The sequence below is a fragment of the Tinamus guttatus genome, unplaced genomic scaffold (assembly GCF_059628265.1).
Source record: "Tinamus guttatus ecotype Peru unplaced genomic scaffold, ASM5962826v1 Tinamus_guttatus_pri_ptg000327l, whole genome shotgun sequence".
NCBI lineage: Eukaryota > Metazoa > Chordata > Aves > Tinamiformes > Tinamidae > Tinamus > Tinamus guttatus.
This window is the reverse complement of record NW_028288861.1, coordinates 1,198,973-1,219,124: the sequence shown is the minus strand read 5'-3', so window position 1 is coordinate 1,219,124 and position 20,152 is coordinate 1,198,973. Positions and strand designations below refer to the sequence as shown.

At 38.9% G+C, this 20,152-nt stretch overlaps 1 protein-coding gene across 4 annotated transcripts in view; it reads right to left on the bottom strand.

Annotated features, from left to right (window-relative positions):
- The window catches only part of MEIS2 (Meis homeobox 2), a 166,042-nt gene that overhangs the window by 136,142 nt on the left and 9,748 nt on the right, over positions 1 to 20,152 (bottom strand). For all 4 annotated transcript variants that reach the window (XM_088529253.1, XM_088529252.1, XM_088529255.1 and 1 more), the window contains exon 7: positions 14,256 to 14,370. In XM_088529253.1, coding sequence (XP_088385379.1) covers positions 14,256 to 14,370 — 115 coding nt within the window. The remainder of the gene's footprint in view (positions 1 to 14,255; positions 14,371 to 20,152) is intronic.

Here is a 20,152-nt window from a genome sequence, read left to right as displayed (position 1 = left end):
AAACTTACCAGCTTTCTTTTTAAGGAAAATATGTGTAGTTTAGAGCCTTAATGAAGATGTCTATTGAAAGTATAATTAGGGAGTTTTCCTTCTAACAGTTTTTGAGAAGGAATTCCTACATGTCATATGTATGACATCATAGTTGAAATGCTAAGAAAGAGCACAGTTCCAACAATGATTTTCAGCTGGATTATTCACGTTTGTATGAACTATCTGCATCCTTCTAAGTGCTCTTTCATCATGCAGTCACAAATCTCACAAAGACTGAGGTGGCTGGTATTAACCTTGCTGGGCGCCCGTTCGTTTCAGTGAGGGATTCACAGTACACTATGCAAAGCAGTGCATAAGCCTATGCAAGATCAAGTTTTACTTTGTTTTTTTAAGACACTACTGAAAATGGAAGGCATACACTGATGTGTGTACGCATTAGAATCCTTTCATTCTTGGTCATTTCTTAACTAAAGATATTTACCATCTCCCAAATGCAAAATACTGCATTAAAATCCAACTAGTGGCAAATAGCTCAGACTTTAGTTTAACACTGAGAAATTAAAGGTAGCAATATAGACATAATGAAAAGGTAGTAGACTTAATCATAGAAAAAGAGGTTCTGATGATTTTCTCAGGGCAGTGGACTTAATAAAGTTACACTCATTAAGTTATACATGATTTGTGAAGTGAGTGCTTTTCATTCAAAACAGATTTCTTCGGAGCCTGATAGCAGAGAAATATGTTTTTTTTTTTTTTTTTTGTTCTGACGTAGAAAGTGATAGCTTCTTTTTTTCTTGTTTCTTGAGATGGCTTGATTTGAAGTGTTTAAAAGGCCAAAAGAGTGCACGAGTGGTGGATATACAGCATCCATATCTATTCAAAATAATGGAATTCTTCATCCAGCTGATTGGAAGTTTATGAATAAAATAATCACATGGAGTTAAAATCATTATTCTGCCTTTGAAGCACTCAAGAGCACTAATTATACAGAAGGATCTTGATGTGCTAGATGCCATACAAATATAAGGAGGGGACAATCCTTGCCCTGAAGACTTCTGTATCCTTTTTCTCTCCCCTCACTGACAGAAGCCAGTGCAACACCATTGATTTCAGATGTGTTACCAAGGAATATCCAGCACTGAGAAGGGCTCACTGAAGTCAACCAAAATCTTTCTGTTGATTTAACAGGCTTTGGATTAGTCCCTAAATAAGAACAGATTTTGATTCAGCTGACGGATTTCGCTTAAGCCCTCTGCTTGTTCAAGCATCCAGTAGGAGCTACGAGACCACTTCAGACCTGCTGAGCAGAAGGCTGCATTCACCTCAAGCCATCCCCTCCAGCACACGCGTTGGGTCAGGAGTCCCCCTAACCAGCTAGCAGCCAGGAAGCAGTAAATCCAAGCGGGAGGAACCGCGAGGGAAGTCCCAAGCTGAATAATTCCAATTCACACCGGTTAAGTGATGTTCCATACACTTTAAGCAGAAGTGTAAAATTGGGCAGGGAATTCATGCAAGTTTCTGAATTTTACGCTTGTAAATAACTTAAAAGCTTAGCGCTAAGTCCGGCAATAAAATTCCATGTATGTATTTGTCATATTCTCCTTTTGGTGAGCTCCCTGCAGATGGGGAGCGTGTTAAATCTAGGTATGACCAACTTACAGCTGCAGAGTGAGAGGCCCAAGGAAAGTTTAAACAAATGTAATTACTTAAACAAGTGTAGCCACAATAAGCTGGTGGGCATAATGCAGGATTATAAGAAAAAGAGAACTCTTTACGTATTTGAGAATTAAATGCAGGGGTTGTCAAAAAATTTCATGGCACAAATCACATCTTAATAAAGAATTTGCTGAATTTCCCTGACTCCCTTTCATGACTGCACCAGAAATCCTTGTCAGTTAGAGCAAATGCTTTGTTTACACAAGAAAGTCAGAGACCCCGCTCCTAGCCGGCGCGTGAGGAATGTGTAGTGCCAAGGGTGCACAAAGGTAACCATCCATAAAATAATTTGAGCTCTTTGCACAAGTTCGATAGCCTGCAGTCTAGGCTAGCCCTCTCGCAGTGAGTTTGAGCATCTGGAGCTAGCAGTGGACTTCAGCCCTAGAACAGCTGGGAAATCAGCGGAGCACAGGGAAAGCACTTTGTCTTGCTCTTCACTGTGCTCACCACACTGTAGGGCTGTAGGTAGGAAAAGGGGCTCCAGAGCCATCATCCCAACTCTGACACCAGATGATTTCCCACTGGTTGCCCCTTCTGCTGTGATAAAGATGACTTTACAAATAACCCAAGCACAGCCAAGCATTAGAGCCATCAGTTACAAGCCACTTCTAAATATAAGTGGAGGATGAAGAATCCTTTAATTCTTCTGACTCCACGCATACCTGAATGCAAGGTGGGTTAGCATATTAAGTATGCTTAAACAATAGCAGACAAATTCCTTAAAGGCAAGTCTGAGTTAACTGCATAAGCCTCTTCTCTCCAACAAACTCAAAAAAAATAGGGTTTTAGAATTTTTTGATAGTTCACTTTTTAATGATTAATATCTCCCTCTGCTCTCCCCAGTGCTTTTAAAAACCTGCCTTTGGAAAAAGAAAGAAAAGTTGGTTTCTTATTTACCCCTTAAAATGTAAGGGGCAATGAAATTTTTAGAAACATTAGGAAGCATTAGACCATTATGGTTATCTTTCTGTAGATCCTGTGTCTTAACAGCCAAAGCTGTAGTTTCAATGGGAATGCTCAGAAAATTAGAAGTTTTCACATTTGTTTAAAGAGAACCATTTTCCTTTAATTTATTTTGACTGAGTGTTTGACCAAGGCTTTGCCTATCTGAAACCAGTAGTGCCTCTACTATTGCTACCAATTTCCATGCAAGGATCAGAACTTTACATGGAAAGTGTGTTCTTAAGCATGCCTCTGAGCTGAAGAAGCTGCTTTCTAGTTCATTCTCACCACTTCCTTTTGAATCTTCCATAGGGAGTCCATCATTGACACCCCCCACCTCCCCAGCAAAACAAACAAACAAAAAAAACAGCATTTTTTGTGAGCTGTAACTGTGAAGTAGGACTCCTATTTTGCGAATTTTACAATGCTATTTTAAGAAAGTTCTGTGGAAAGTGAAGGTGCTAAATTGATATGTTTGTTAAGATGAAAAACAATAATAATTAACAAGTATAATAAAATAGTTACACAATATTTTAAGCATCTCCCCCAGTAAATAAACCTCCCTAAGATCATGAAGCACACTATTTGTGACTCTGCTGACAGTTTTGAAGCCCTAAGCCTTCCTTCATCGCGTTGCAACAGAGCAGTGGGGGGGATGCTAGATCTTCTCATGCCAGGATGAGAAAAATCAATGATGGTGTTTAAAAGACAGAACTACTGATGTGCAAGGTGACTAAACACCACAACCTGTTCTGTAGCTGTGGAGTATTAAGTAAATCCTGCAGGAAGGAGAACACAACGCGTTGCACAATCTTGTTCTAAGCCAGTATTACCTTTGGATCCCGGAGACCTAAGTATGAACACAAATCACATTTGCTTTGCTCTGCATTTACTGTACTTGTTCTGTGAGAGGAAAATAAGTGGACAAGGAATATATGCATATAATGTCACACTTTGAGCACTTAAGACTTCTCATCTTTATGCATATATCATTCAGGAAATGGTGACATGATCCATGTCACCTTTTATTACTGACTTCACAAGTCTTATTACTTAAAAACAGCATTAAGTTAAACATAAAGGCTATTTCATTCACCATTTTTCACCTTTGTTGAAACAAGAGAAAGTTTTAAAACAGACCATGCAATTCACAGTAGCAGCATATCCAGCGCTTTTTTCTGAAAGTCAGGGAAGCCAGCACAAGAGTACTAACATACTTGAATTTTCTATATAGCTGCGCATTCCTGGAATAGCAGCGTAGCCCATTGACAGTAGATGACAGAGTTTTGTAACAGCCATGCCACACATAAGCCCATCATACAGATGGAGGAAAACAGTGTGTCAGAGGCCATGGCACTTACACGGACCTATAATTTGGACTCAGTTCAGCAGTTGGCTGCCTCTTGGTAGGCAGCCATGTCCCACCTCAAGGCAACAAATTGAGGCAACACAGGCAGCCCACAGAAAGCAACTAAAGGCTCCCTGGTGATCATACCAGCTATTTGGATCATGCCTGCAGCTAGCATGGGAGGTGAGGCTGCAGTCAGCAGCTCCTCGTATCATTCTATCCTCAAGGCTATGCTGCTTGCTGTTATTTCCCTTAAGACCCTATGCTAATTTAAGCCAGAAAGTTACAAGTTTAAGCTGCTACATGCATGTATTTTCACATGTACATTTTTATTCTTGTAAACATTTTTAGTATTCGTTTACACCTTTTTACTGCATGCGTGAGAATTTTTACAAGCAAAACTGCTGTAAAAATGGTAAAGGTTTATCATGGTGATACCTTAAATATTTAGACACTGATACGATTTTTAAAACCACCAGCCTAGCCTCAGCTTATCAAGACTTACACGTGGACCACTTGTTTCTTAGTGAATAAGAGACCTACCAGAATGATACAACAATTTAGCTGAAGAAAGCCAGAAGGCAGGAGAAATTATGCACTTCAACCTATAGAAACCTTCCTTCAACCTGAGCTCTGACTTCAATCATCTTTAATACCAGCTACTTAAAAGAATCAGACAAGTTTGGGAAAGAAGGTGTATTTACACACCAGAGCTGGGTCAGTCCAACACTGGAATGAGTCATTTATGTGAGAGTATATATAATTTACATATATATTATAGATTTTTTTTTTTTTTACAGATTAAAAGCAGCGTTTTTAAGGCACTTAGTATCAGATTGGTTTGAAAATTCAGAACCACAGAGACACACAGACATCAACAGCCATTTCTGATTGTCTTCCATCCTTTCTACTTCCCTAAATGCAAAGCCACCTCAGAAGCTGGAGCAATCAGAGCATGGTTATCCCTCCTCTTCTAGAGAAAGTAAAGACAATAAAACAAAAGGCACATGTATTACAGTGTGTACTACCATAATGCAGTTCCTGATGCTCTAGAGGGCCTTCAACAAGTACTGCACAGCCAAAAATCAATTGGAAATCAGCATGATAACAGAGCATGAGTTGCCCTGTAATAGCCTTAAGACCCCCAAGGCTACGTGGGTCCCTTTCATCTGCCACAGTGCACTGACGCCAGGGGAGCCTCACTTCCCTCCCTGAGCACTCTGGACACGTCTGCATCTCTTACCTAGTGCTTCACCTTATGCACTAAGGAGAGCTGACAGCTTCAGTTAGATCTTTTAAGCTTTCGAAAGCAGAATTTGATTTTTCTTAGCATAGGCCTTGTGGTGTTCTCCTCTCACTCTCCCCCACCCCAGCCCGTTTTTTTTTGTTTTGTTTGTTTTCATATAAATTCCTCCTCGAGTCAGCCTGCTGGGTTTTGGACTGTAAGCATCCTCAGGAGGAGGAAATCATTTCTGATTCCATGACTGACTATCCAGAGGTGAATCCTCTGTCTTGTTCCAGACTACAGCTCAAAAGGGAAGGGAAAGAATAAAATAAATAAATGGAGAAACAGTTCAAGTCCATGGAAATTGTTATGTATGAAACAAAAATGGGCCTACAAATATTTCACTGATATGGGAGCTTTAATTTCAATATTTCTTTAATTACTTTCCAACAGTGTCTGCTTACTGTTGAATTTATGCTAGTACTTGGCATTTGGTGCAACCCCAAAAAGATAAGATACATATGTCCCCTATTCACAGTCTTGGCATTTTTACCTTAACCCAGGCATCAAAGGGATTGTTTTGAAAAATTACCTTGCTGATTAGCTGGCTTTTCTGGTAAATATATAGTGTTAATCCTTAAATTCTGAATATGACATAAGGTATACAAATGTTCTGTCTGACTGAAAGGCAACATATCACGGCTTAAGGAGGACATGTACACTGATCTCTGTGAGCAAAGAAAGAGCTAATTGGGAGTTAGATTCAGTGTGATTATCAGCTTGTTTATGATAAGGGAGTACTCTTCTGAATAGCACTGTAAATTCATCCCCGATTGTGGTGTTAAACCACAGCTCACTCTCCCCCTGCCACCCTTTTGTTTCTTTAGAAGGGGCTTTAAACTATTTTCAGCAGATGACAATATCATGCTTTGATTTTTTTCAATCTTAAATAAATCAGGCACATGAGTCTGATGTCAAATTTCACTTCACTCTTAGCAGAAAGACACATTTTTTAATGTTTACTATAAGAACACATTTGGGTGATTTTTCCCCATGTCATTATGAACATTAGACTGACCCAATTAATATGAAATGTTTCTATGCTGCTGGAACAGACCGTGTTACAGAAAGAGCCATTTGCACAACCTGTTCATGATTATGGGCCATAAGGACACAAAGATGGCATAGACATTTGTGGACCATCTGAATTCTTACAGGGAAAAGAGGAGAGGGAGGAAGGAAAAAAAAAAAAAAAAAAAAGGAGAAAAAAAAAAGAATGACGTTAGCTGACTGTTGTGGGTCATGTTTTTTAATCCAGAGTATTGGACATGTAACACAGCAACAAGAGCTGATCATTTTGTTTAATCACCTTTTGGATCTTTGCCAGATGGTCTCTATTGAGAGCGCTGCAAACAGAGAGAGATGAACTGCGTCTAACATGCCACTAGAGCTTTCCCGTAAATGTCTGAGAACTGAATCCAACAAGAATTTAGTCTCAGAGCAGAAAGGGATACATTTAAAAACTATGTGCATTAACTATACTTTTCCCCATAGAATCCTCACTTGGCATGAATAATTTACCCACTCTTATGCTAATGGGATCGTGAAAGTATCCCTGTGTCTTTAGTGCAGCTATTCTCAGCTTTCAGTAATTACCCCACCCAGTGAAAATAACATGGCTCCTGCCGCGCACGAGCCGGCCTACCCTACCTGGCCATGAGGGACACCATGGCTCGCAGTGGAGCAGTCTAGGGACGGACAGGAGCACCTGGGGAAGGGTTAAACGCACTAAGTGTTCCGCTGCGGAACGCTTCCTCAGCTGCTGGGGATCAACGTGGAAACAGCAATTCCTAGAAGTGCACTGAGAAAAATTACAATAATTATGACAAAAAGATTCTATTGTACTGTCCACACATCCATCTGTTAAGGAATAACAACATTTCTTGGTCATGAATGATAAAATTCACATTTTGGTGTTGTTTTAATTAGGGTAGTCTTGTTAAACAATGGGGACAGAATTGCAAAAAAAACAAAATTAATAAAATTCTAAGATACTGAAGGACATTCATCAGCTACTTGAAGAAAAATTCTCTAGTTTTATTATTATTATTATTATTTAAAGTTCATGAAATCAATTACAAAGAACTCAGCTTTGACCTCTGTCCACAGCACTTCATGCTAGGTAGTTCACTATGTAAAAATTATCAGGGTAAAACATCTGGGAAAGAAAGCTATGAAACAGCAGGGAACGTGGCTGGTTTATTGTTTATCTTTTGTTTATGAGGCAGTATTCAAGTTTAATTACTACTCTAAATTAAACTCTAACAGGCATCAGGAGACATCCCTTTACACAACTAAGTTAAAAAAAAAAAAAATCCAGAGATTCCAACACTAGATCTTTCCAATAAGTTGGCAGATATAGGAAGAAATTAGTCTGTAACAACACAGGAAGGCATTTAAGCACTTGCTGCTGCACGTTTCAGTGTGTTGCGTTATGAAACCATTAATATTACAATAAACATACAGTTATAATTTAGCAAATAGACTATTATCTAGCATTTGGAGGTATACTGGGTTAAGCCAGATAGGATCTAGGATGGAAAGAATGGCATGAGAGGGAATCCCATCTTTCTCATTTGGAGAGAGATAAAAATCTTAAAACAAAACAAAAACAGTGAAGGCAGACGCAAACATCTCACCAGTAACACTCTCTCAAGTAAAACTGTTTAGTTATTTTCTCTGAACAGTCATGCACAAAAGGGAGGAAGGACCTCACTTTGTTTACGATAACAGTAAGTGACCAGTTTGGGATGAACTTAGCTGTAGGAAAAATAAAAGTTAAAAGCAACTAGCAAAAGATTATTCCAGATGGCATCTGTCATATTGTATTTAGGGTTATTTTAAAGAGATTGCTGCCACTATGAAAACATTCCATTGACAGAGTTTTTCTAGGCTGCATTTGAAACCCCAGCACAACATATTTCAAATGTGGAAGTAAGTGTTTTCTAATGTGTATATGTTGATATACATGTATACACACACATATACATGCGCTTGTGCATGCACATGTTCGTGCAAGTAAAATTACATGCTAAGATTAAAGCTAAGAGTGAGGTGCAAGTCAATGTGAAATATTTAAAAGCCCCCACACTAAGCTGTAATTCAATAAAAGATGAGGAATCTGCAGTTTTCACCAGCCCGATTATTAGAAAACTGTACAGTGAAGATTCACTATGAAATTTTAATACTGTTTATTGGAGAGAAGGTAGGAATAACTGCTCCCAACAATCAAACAAAATCTGCAAACAAAATGTTTTTGCTCCTGCAATAGAAAGAAAGAAAAGAAAAGATGGGAGGATACTAAAATGTGCCTATATTTAGCTAAGCTGATTCTGGCATCATTATGGTTAATGTGCATGTGGTGTGCAGTGTGAGCTCAGCAGTTACTGGGCCAACTGTCTCAGTATTTCTGGGAATTCTGCCTATTCACAGTGCAGGGATTGTTCAATTGCTGCAAAATGTACAAAATGAATTTTACAAAAATGAATTGTAAGGAAGGCCCCATTACAACGATTTTACAGCAAAGATGTCAACATCAATTTTTCTTTCATGCATAACTAATGATTAAAACAGCATATTCCATTTTCCTAAGACAATTTATTTCCTATTGGCACATCAAAATATTGAAATACAAAGTTATCTTTACCCTTATTATTCATTGCTGCTGAACCCACACCATTGTTCAAACCATGAAAAATAAAACAAACTTGGCAAGAAATACTTAAAACAAAAGCTCATCAATATTCTCCAATTTGTCAACATCTCAATTACAGCAATGGAAAAAAATGTAAATTTCGTGTGCTTGGAACACTAAGGGGTCTATTCTCCTGCCAGTGCACATGCGTAACTCCCAGCGCCATTAATGGGAATTACTCATACATATCAACACAAGGACGGGCCCCTCAAACTTGAAAGGGAAAGATGAATTAATAAGGGCTACTCTCTTCCTGTATCTTCCTCAGCTCAAAAAAGTCATTGTTCTTTAAGAGTTTTTCATACTTCATACAGTTCACCTTTATGAGAGCTCTGCCTGCTGAAATAATGCATCTCCAGTGAAGCATTATTTATTAGGAAGCTTGATTTTTCACAGTCTGAAAGTTTGGGCCTTTCTGTTAGTTGCGTGTTTTTTTTTTTTTTTTTTCTCTCCCCCTCCTTCTCTTTCCTGCCCTTTCTCTGAGGCAAGAAGAGCTTGCCTCAGAGAAAAGTATACCCTCATACAGAGTAGCTTGATAGGTAAAAATATGAATAAATAAAAGTGTTCTGAATTCTTCGGATGAGCATACATACCAGCTCTGGAAGATTTATCTATACATAAACCACTGAGGGGGCAGGGAAAGAACTGTAGGATCAACTTTTGGACTTTTGGATAACAAATTTCCAAAAAATATTTTGTATGAATCTTACATATGTGCATACAGAGAAGTTTTGGGTTTTTTCATTTGTTTGGAATATTATCAGCAACTTATCCCTTTTCCATCTGCTAAAGTTTGGTTCTAAGCTTTTCCTCCCATATACCTACTAAATCAGTATAGTTGCAAAAATAGGACAGGCCTTCGTATATCACCAACTACTTCCATAAACAAATTTCTGTACTAGTTGATGGTGTGTAGTGATCCAGAGCATATTACCTAACTTTTCCAACATTCATTGGACCAAAGATGAATGACCATACACTAGAATGAGTGTATGTGATTTCAGCTAATATCCTGGGTGATTTTGTCCTGACCCAGAGAATTAGGCAAACAAGTCTGTGGGACAAGCATCAAACTATCACACATGTGTTTCAAAAACGTGTTAAGATATTGCTCTAGGGAGAAGCCCTCAACTATTTTATCCAAAGGGACAAATCATATTCCACAAATAATTCCATCAAAAATCAATTAACTACTCATGTTAGTAAGACGAGCTGTGTTTGATGCCACTTTATTATTTTTATTGCTGTACAACTTGTTCCAAGTTTCTTGTTGCTGGCTTCTGACTTGGTCAGACTTACCCTCCCAGGATTGATCCTGAAAGGTGCTGAACTTCCAGCAATATCAGATGGAGGTTGTGGTTAATCAGGCCCTCTGAATGAGGAAACTAAGACAAACTATGACAAACCAGGTATACAATCCCAGCATCATAAAACATGAAACAAATGATTCCCCAGTGTTTTCCTGTAGACCACATGTTTTTAAAAATTGAAAAGACTTCTCTCTCACTTTTCATGCATAATCCACTATATTCATTATTTAAAATATCCCATAAAGAAATTAAATAAGAATTAAAAGTCTGGGACCATCATATCCATCACAATGGTACAAATTGATGCAAAATTCCAAAAGTAATTTAGTTTTGTACTTAAAGGCAGTGGCCTTTTTCCACTTTGTTTCGCACCGAGTAAGGAAAATATAATGCTGCAGAAGACTTTCAAAATATGTCTTTTCTCCCTCCAAAGAAAAGGATGGATGATAGAGCTACACACACCTTTTAATCTTCTGCTTAGTGTTTTTTACACATATATTCCCTGGCAAAAACCCCAGGGTCTTAAGTCTCTCCTCCCCTTCTCTCAGCCCCTTTCCTGCCATCTCCCTTGCTATAACTCAACTAACCCAACAGAACCAGTCAGTTTTAAATTTCAGTTGGGACCCCAGTGACCTGTTAATGAATCTACAGAGAGGAGAAAAACTCACAGTGTTGAGTTATGCCTGGTGTTGCTAGCTGACTTGGAGTCAGAAATGCTTGAAGCGTTAACGTAATTGCAAGAATGTGAAAAATGAAGCGTTGGGCTCCTGAGCAAAGCGAAAGGTCAAAGCAAGCCCCACACAAAACAAGTCTCTGGAAGATGGCCTCATTAGACCATTAAATCAGCTTCTCCTTTTTTCTCTTTTGTAAGATGTTTAGAGTGTTTTATTTTTATTATTGGATATATTTAACTCTTTCTTTTTCCAGGGCAGGGAGAAGCTGATCAGATCCACTACATAATTGCTAATCTCTAAAACAGTATTATGCAGCATTGATCTGCATTTGTGGATCTGAACTAGGATAAAGTCAATAAAGGCTTGGTAGATTACAGGTCACTAGTACTTAGGTTCGTTAGATGATCAATATGTTGCATAGCTTAGTTTTCTGTTGAACACGTGAGGTGACATGTTAAGAACAACACAGACACTCACCACTAATAAAATTAGGATAATCTTTCAACATTTAGTGCCTGAAGGCCCTTTCCTTAACTCTTTCAATGCCAGTATGTTTCTAATCATTTTGAAACTTTGACTAGATTAACCTTTTTGATACCAATGGGACAGTCATCATATGCTGTCATGGAGAACATTTCCTCCACAAACAAACAAAAAATCCTGTGCTATTTTATTTATTTGTTTTTAAATTTTTATTAAAAGAATCACAGACAGGTTTTTAAAAGAGAGGTAAAAAAGACCAGCTGCAGTTTGAATTAATCTCTACTGCCACCAGGCCTCAGCAGAAAAGCCCATAGGTTGCTAATGTAACCTAAGACTCTAATGAGCTCCTGTTCTCAAGAAATCCTTATGGGTAAAGTGGAATACTTGAAGTATCATCTGAAGAAGGTATTAAAATTGCAAAGGAACAAAGCTGACCAAAATAAGTAACTAAGCCAGATTGGGTCGAGAGCACATTTTCGTAATCTTAGAATTGGTTGGAACCAAATTGCTGCCATTTCAGAATTATAAAGTAAATCCCGCCCCTCAAGAAAGTGTTAGAAGAAATGCACAGATCTGTACAAGGCCTCCCTCTTTTTAATCTTTCCCAGGGATGAGAGATGGAGAGCAATCCAATGGGAATTTTGTCTGTACTGTACGATCGTACATCTTTCGGCTGCCAGCAGCTGAGCGGAACACTGATTTGCCACTGGACGACTGCCTCCTTTTAGAAAGCTGGACTGGGCACAAAGGGAAGCATATTAGCTATGTTTTACCCTGCTAGATCAGGCACCACTCTAGCGACTAATTCAGCCCTTCAGCAATTGGTTATCTTCTGCAGAAATAAGCACAACACGCTCGTTTACACCATATACATTGCCAAAAACCCCAGCCTCTAATGAAGAGTGCGTGCAGTTATAGAGTCACCAACTACTTTTTCTTTCATTTAGGAATACTTCTCGAGTTTCCTAATTTATATGACTGGGATCAGAGATTGCATAGCGAAATACAAGATACCTGGGTGTCAGTGCAAGGGATTTCCCTATATCAAACACGGCTTGACGAAAAACAACTTCCAACTTACATGGGGTTGTTGGAACAGAGCAGAGATACAGGTGTAAGGAGATGTCTTATCTAGGGGTGGGTGAACACATTGTGGCAGATGACTCAGTGGAATCACTTTTCTAGTATGTAAACAACCTTCTACATCGAGCTTCTTAGCTACAACCTAAAAAGTAAACAGTTTTTCAACAGTCAAGTCTATGGCCAACTCTTCGGGTAACGCAGTTTTGCTATTAGCCCACCGTTTCAGTAGCCACTGAAGCTATGATAGTTTATTCTGGGCCTCATACAGTTCCAGTTCAACCACATAGGGAAAAAAAAAGCCCTGAATGACTCATATTGAAATTGGATCACGCCCTATGTCATGGCTGCTTTCTATCAGCAATAAGATTACAAACGTATAAACAATTCATACAAACAGGAGACAAACCCAAACCAATGTACCAGCAAGGAACTCTGCAAGTTCCTAGAATTCCAGTGCATACAACACACACCAGATCATGAGAGGGATGTGGGGACCTACCTGCATGACCAACAGTGGGCCACATGAAAGTCATGTATCTACTTAAGCATGGCAAATATCATGGTGAGGTCAGCAGTGCAGAGCTAATGACAGAGGACGTACCTTACCAAAGCAATAGCCCTAGCTGCAGCAGAGGCTGCTGCCTCTCCCCGTTTTTGGGGCTCTGTGTGGTCTGTTGAATGACAGATGTGTCAACAGGCTACATTTGCTGCATGTAACCCCAAAGTGGGAGAGCAGCAGTGCCCAAACACCACAGGTGCACAAGAGAAAGGAAGCACATGTAAGATGTTAAAAAGGTAATGCCATAGTTGCTAGGCAAGACTTGGAATAAAAGAGAGCAAAAAGAAATACTGAAGACCACCTTGAATTATGGTCTTAGAAACCCAATATCGGGTCAGGTTCCGAGAACGACAGCAGACCATCCTTACCCCAGCTGTTAGCACCTGAGGCCCAAATCTCATGGAGCTGTACTTTCTGCAGCCACTCACATTGGTGACAAGTGAGCATTTTACACTATCATCGCAAAGTGACAGCCACAGACACTCACCCTGCCTGGATGCAGGTGACTACACATAAGGTGAAAAACAGTAAGAAACAAAACAAAACAAATCCCTAAAATAATTAAACCTCCTAAACCCTGGAGATGGCTTCACTGTACAGACCCAAGAGCGGTTTTGCAGTTCAGGCACAACTCTAGCATTCAGAATTAAGATTTTCAGAAGCAAAAAATGAGTTTGTACAAGCAAACATTGCAAGAAACATTTTTTGATTTTTTTTTTGCATCTTCTTCATATTATTTAGTAGCTTTATAACTTCTTAGAGGAGAACTTTCCCAGCTAAAATTACAGGTTAAATTCTCTGTCTACTACCCAGCTCAAACAACTGCATCACAGCTGGAGAGTATGTCTGTCATTATATTTACTTACACCACACAAAAATAAACTGTAGATAACCAAATTTGTAAAGGAATTGGCAGAACTAATCAATTGTTATTACAAAGCTTGTTTGAAGATTAGATATTTCTCTTTGAAATAATAATAAAATGCAGCTAAGTGGGTTAAGAAAAGGAAATACTGTCTCCCTAAGTTACAGCTGATTACCCTGCAAGTCTGCCACTCTGTGTTTACTCAAAGGCAGATGTACTGATATCATTTAAAAAAAAAAAAAAAAAAGCTGGAGTTATTTTAGTCATGCCTACTTTGCACAGGGAAAAAAAGGTTGACCTTTTACCTTGCTCGCTGCTGTTGTCTCCGCTCTGGGAAGCGTGGCCCCCGCTGGAGGGCCCCGGGGTGCCTGCCGAGTGCGTGGACGTTGCATCATCGTGGTCTCGCCAAGATGAGGGATTCTGGTGTCAGAGTGCCAAGGAATTTTTTCCACAGTTCCCATTCCAATAGCAAATGAAGAACAGAAAGAAAACCAGGAGAAGAGGGGAGGGAGGGGGGGAAAAGTATACACATTAGCATTTGTGAAACGTGCCAAACGCTGATACTGTTTGCACAGCGTAATAATTCCTCAGCAGTGAGGAGCAGAGGAGGAACTAAAATTTACTTGTTAAAAGAAAAGACAGGTCTATAAAACAAAAACGACAAAAAGCTTTCCAAAGAGTTAACTAGATTTAATTGTATTAATAGCCCCGCATAAGAACACTTCAGGAAAAAAAAAAGAAATATATATATATATATATACACACACACACACATATAAAAAGTTTCTTAATGAGATAATGAGGGGTAGGGAGGGAGGGGAGCATCCACTAACCCACACAGGTTAGTGCAGCCCTAGCTGTTCACACCAGGATCAGGGTAATCAGCACCCATAGCACTCCTGCTCCTGGCTTTGCCCTGGCCCATCAGAGGTAGAAGGAAGGGAAGGGACACAGTTTTGGCAAGAAATGAGAGGGAGAAAAGCCAGGGAGAGGAGTGTGACCTCACACCCTCTCTCTGCCACCGCTATGAATGCTGGAAAAACTTCAAGCAAATAGAAAGTCGTGGGGGGAAAAGCAAACTTCCTCGGAAACATGGTGTATACGCCAAACAAGATGCTTCCTCCCCCCCACCTTGATATGACACATTTCAAAAGACTTTCTAGATGCATCAGTCTAACAGTTCGCTTACAAGTATTGTCAAGAATAACCACCAGGTGATTATATAAAATAACATGTATAGTGATTTTTATGTAATCCTTGCTGCATTACTATGCATAAAACATGACAAAAGAGACTGCAGAAGACAGACAGACGAAGTTTGACAAAACTTGGCTAAGCAAGACCTCAACTACTGTACTTCGCTCACATAATTCACGCTAGCTTTCTAATTTATTGAGTATTGGCTTTCCTGGCATGAGGACCTGCTCTTTAAAGGAATAAGTGAAGAAAAAAACATTACAGCTTAGTGCTACTTGGTTGAGTGTATTCTCCTCCTGTCCTCCTCCCCTTTCCTGATCATTCCCAATACCCTGCTGTTGCTTAAAGGAAAACAGGAATTCTACTGTACAGGAAGAGCTTTATCAGCACCACATGAAGGCAGGCAAGAGATGGAATTTCCTCTGGCAGAAAAGGAGAGCAAGAACACATGAAACAGATCAGGCGAGGGGCTGGACCTGTGCTACTTGTCACCTGCATGTGGCAATTTAATCGAGCACCTCCCAAGAACTCCAAACAAGCAAAAAAAAAAAAAAAAAAAAAAAAAAAAAAAAAAAAAAAAAAAAAAAGGGAAAACATCACTTTTATCACTTTTTATGTTTCAGCATGTTTTAAAGTACACTGTGAAAAGCACTAGGCTATTGAAGCACAAAGGAGGAGGTCCTGAAAGCAGCAGGACAAGTTTAAATAAATTCTTAGGAGAGGCAAGGGGACTGATCCTGACTTCACCTGAACCAGCACAGAGTCGGAGTAAGTTCAGCAAAAATCAACTGATTTGCTCATTGTAAAAGCCAGGGTAAGTGTGATTAGAATCAGGTCCCAGAAATACATCGAAACATCTCCAAGTAATCTCCTAGCACTGATTAGTACCACATGCTCTATGGCAATGTAAACTGGAACTGCCAAATAATGTCTTGCTACAAAACCCAGCAACATAAATCTAGAGGGCTTGACCCAGATCATTCCACACACAAAGGGAAGAGCCTGTGACTTCAAAAGGTTCTGGCTAAAGGCTTAGGTAACCACAGGGAAGAAAAATCCAAATCCCCTTCACCTTACACGAACACACACGTGCACACACACACTTCCACAGCAAGAAAATATGCGTAAATCAAAGATAATATAGGATCTTAAATTCTCCTAATTGATCAGCAAAATTGACATCAGTTACAATAAAAAAACAAGACAAAATACCCCCTCACACTAATCTACTTTTTAAACACAGAATTGCAATAGAGAAAAATAGCGGTATTTGATGTTTTCAAGGTCATTATATTAATTAGGTCTCTAGAATTGCTCTAACTACCATAATTCCCCCCAATTTAATAATAAGCAAAAAATACCATTATTTCACAGAGTCAGATGGAAAGGTGCAGAAAAACAAAGATGAAAAGTCTTGAGAATTCAAGCATCCCAGATGTTATTTAAAAAAGAAAAAGGAGGGGGACAGACTAGGGCTGTAAATAAGGTTAGGAAAAAGTTCAGATGGAAATAAAATACAAAAATGGAGCAAGTTGCTTTACAGCCTGGATTAAAACAGTTGTGCCTATGAGCTTCTCTTTTTATCTCTGAGTTAGGAAGCCACTCAAATAGCTTCAAGCTGAAGGCAAACAGCAGACAGGAGCTCTTCAGCCCTCTGCAGCCTCTTAGCGTCAGCTGTTTGCCGGATGGTAATCAGATAAAGAGCTAGAAGAAATACATGAAAAAGGAAAGAAACAATAGCATAGCATGAGTTTAGCCCTCCAACAACATCAGGCTGGAACCTTCTTTTAGAAAATGTAATAATTGCAACATGTTCACCTAGGCTAAACTTTTCAGGGAACACACTGAGTTATGTTAATTTTATGCACTGCAGGCTCTCTTAAGCCGCTGCTGTTGGAGCTCCTTATCACACATATGAAAATTACAATAATTAACTGGTAACACCTCAGCTATGTTTTAAGGCAAATGTCATCCAAAACCTATCATACAGTATTTCAAAAGCTATACCGGCCTTTATTTTTCAAAAATGTAATGATTTGGAAAGGATCACTGAATAAGACTTCCCGCAGCTGAAAACACTTGCTGTCTCAACCAGACCGAGTTGTTCTTGACCTCAGCTTGTAGACCCAGTTTTAGAAAGACAGACTGTATTGATTGGGAATTCAGTGCATTTATTGTGACACAATTTCCCAAGGAAACAACTTGGCAGTATTTTGTTTAAGGAAAGAAGTAATAAGATGGGGTATTTGCAAGATGCAGCAGTAGAATGCTGGAGGAATTGGAAAAGGAGGAAAACGCTTTAATATTACATGCTTTAATATTATAACAAATGGAAATAACTCCAGGGGTGGAGCTCACAAAAAGCAAACAGACAAACAAAAAGAGATTTTCCTTTGGACAAAGATGACTGTATATATCAGTCAACTTCTGTTTTTTTCCTCTAGACTATTTCAAACTTCGCAGCCCTGAAGAAAAAATTATTGACCAAATGCTGAATAATAAGTAGCAGTCTCATGTATACCTCCGGAAAAACAGGACCCAATGACAGATCTGAACAGTATTTCACTAGAAACACTTAATGAATGTAGTCTAGGTATCTAGAGAGATCCTGATCAAGAATCCGCTGACATTAATGGTAATTTTTCTATTGATTTCAATGAAATTTGTTTTAAGCAATTGCACTGTAAAAAGAAGAAATGTAGACAGCTAAGGAGAATTACACAAACTGTTAGCTTGCCTTCTGCTTGCAAGGTCTAGTTTCTAGAATCCGAGATTGCAGAAACTCATCAAAGAATGTGGACGATGACTGCTAAAATGCAACTGCCTACTTTGTGCTTGAGTATATATGGATACGTATCTATATACACAAAAATACAGCTATAACGTATACACACAAGTGTGACCTAAACTACTGCCATGTACCCCAGAAGATAAACAGCACACATGTATCTATTCCCAATAGTTTTAATAATTGGGAGTCAAATATGGTGCTCCTCTTGCTCTTACCTAATTGTGTTAAAGAGCAGTGTTACCAGGAGAAAAGCAGTGAATACTGAGTAGAGCACAATAGAAGGAGATGGAAAATAGATACAAGAAGCTAGGTCTCCAGGGGCAGTATTTTCTATTTGCTGGGCTACAGACTCGCAGCTGATAATGCAAGTTGTAATTAATATAAAAGCAGGAGACAATATGGGGAAAGCTTGTACTAGCAGGGCCACAGGAGATCACTCTGCTGCTATCCACTGTTTCTCATTTACACACACAGCCTTCCCTAGAAAACACAATTTTGCCAGTGTTTTTTCCCTTGAAAGTTGAAAAAAAATTGATTTAGCACCACCATTGAATTTTGCTAAATCTAGAAAAGAGCAGCCGAAAGGACAAGAGTCTCTTGGTATACAAAGCAAATCTGATGTGTTACACTTTTGTCGATGCTGCAAATCTGGTGGAAACTGTAAGCGATTTTAACTGCTACAGGATTTCTCAGACAGAGATTTTGTAAGGTATATTTGATATAGGATAAGCTAAATGCTAAATTGCATTTCTTACTTTGCATGCCCAGAATTTCCACTGTACAAAGTCTGGCTAACCTGGGGCAGTGTACGGAGTGCCACTAGGGCTGACACTGACTTCACGGTGTTTTTTATGATGAAATTAAAAACACAAATAACCATAAGGAAGTTATAAGTGATTTATAGCTGGGAAGTAAAATCAAAATCAGGTCAATTGATATCCATGTAGGAAAAACAAGCAGGACTGAGCTAACAGACTTTAACTGAAGTTTTAAGCGTATAACTATGGCAGGATCAGGCCCTTACATTTTATCGGGTACAATGGGCAAAATCATATCTCCCGAACGAGCAACTAAAACCTACCTTCTCTCACAAAGAGAAATGTAAGAGCTCTACAACTCACTGTCTGTGATGATAACTGGACTCAGAGCTCTGCAAGTTGCTCTGGTAAATTAATTTTACAAACCCCAAACTGCGCTGAAAAACTGATGCACTTGGCATTTCCCCGCTCCGCTTTGGGCCAAATCTTGCTCACCTTATTCTTACAAGTAGCCTCTGTAAACATAGGGGAACTACTGACATGACTGTGACCACACAAATGTGTCCTTATACACTGCTGTATATCAAAACACAATGTACTGCCCATACGTATGGGCATGCATGGGTGTGTGCATGTGTTTTATATGCATACGGCTCAAGGCGATACCTTAGAGGATGTTGTGCAGTGTGGCAATAATCAGCTTCTATAAAGAAACTTTCAGTAAGTATATGGACTATGAAAAATAGTGATTTGACATGATATGTATGTTTTTGAAAGTCTACTCTTGATATTACTACGGTATATTTTCTTACAGATGCATGTTTAACATAATCTTCTAACTGACTGTTTTCCAGCAGACTTGCACAAGTTAAAAGACAAAGCATTGTGATCTATCAGACATTTGTGTACTTTTTAACATACTTACAAATATACCTAATTTCGAATTCTGACATTCATATCCCTAGGCTTTGTATTTGAGAGAAGTGTCAAGAGGAATTTTTGACACTCCTAGAATGTGGCAACATTTTAAAAGGTATGTGTTTTCTATTTTTCAATTAAAATTGATATCAGACATGTAAGCCACCTGTCAGTAAAGAACTGAGACCTGAAAAATCGGGTGTTTGTTGTTTTTCTTTTTATTTTCCTTCTACTTCATTTCATGTGGCTACACTTCTTCTGGGATGATGGGCAGCTTGAACCAAAGAGGGGACACCAACATCAAATACATAGTAAAAGGCGTTACCATTTCAGATTGAGGGAGCTCAGATTAAAATCAAAACAGTCAAATTTGCACTGTACAGTGACTTAGAACTGCACCTCACATCAAAAATACTGAATATTCAATATTCTCCACAGTATCGGAAAGTTCCTGATGCTCCTTGGGATCACGCAGGGCCTATGGCAACATCCCAAGTTTTTAAACCACCTACTAAGAAAATAATTTATTTAGAAAAGA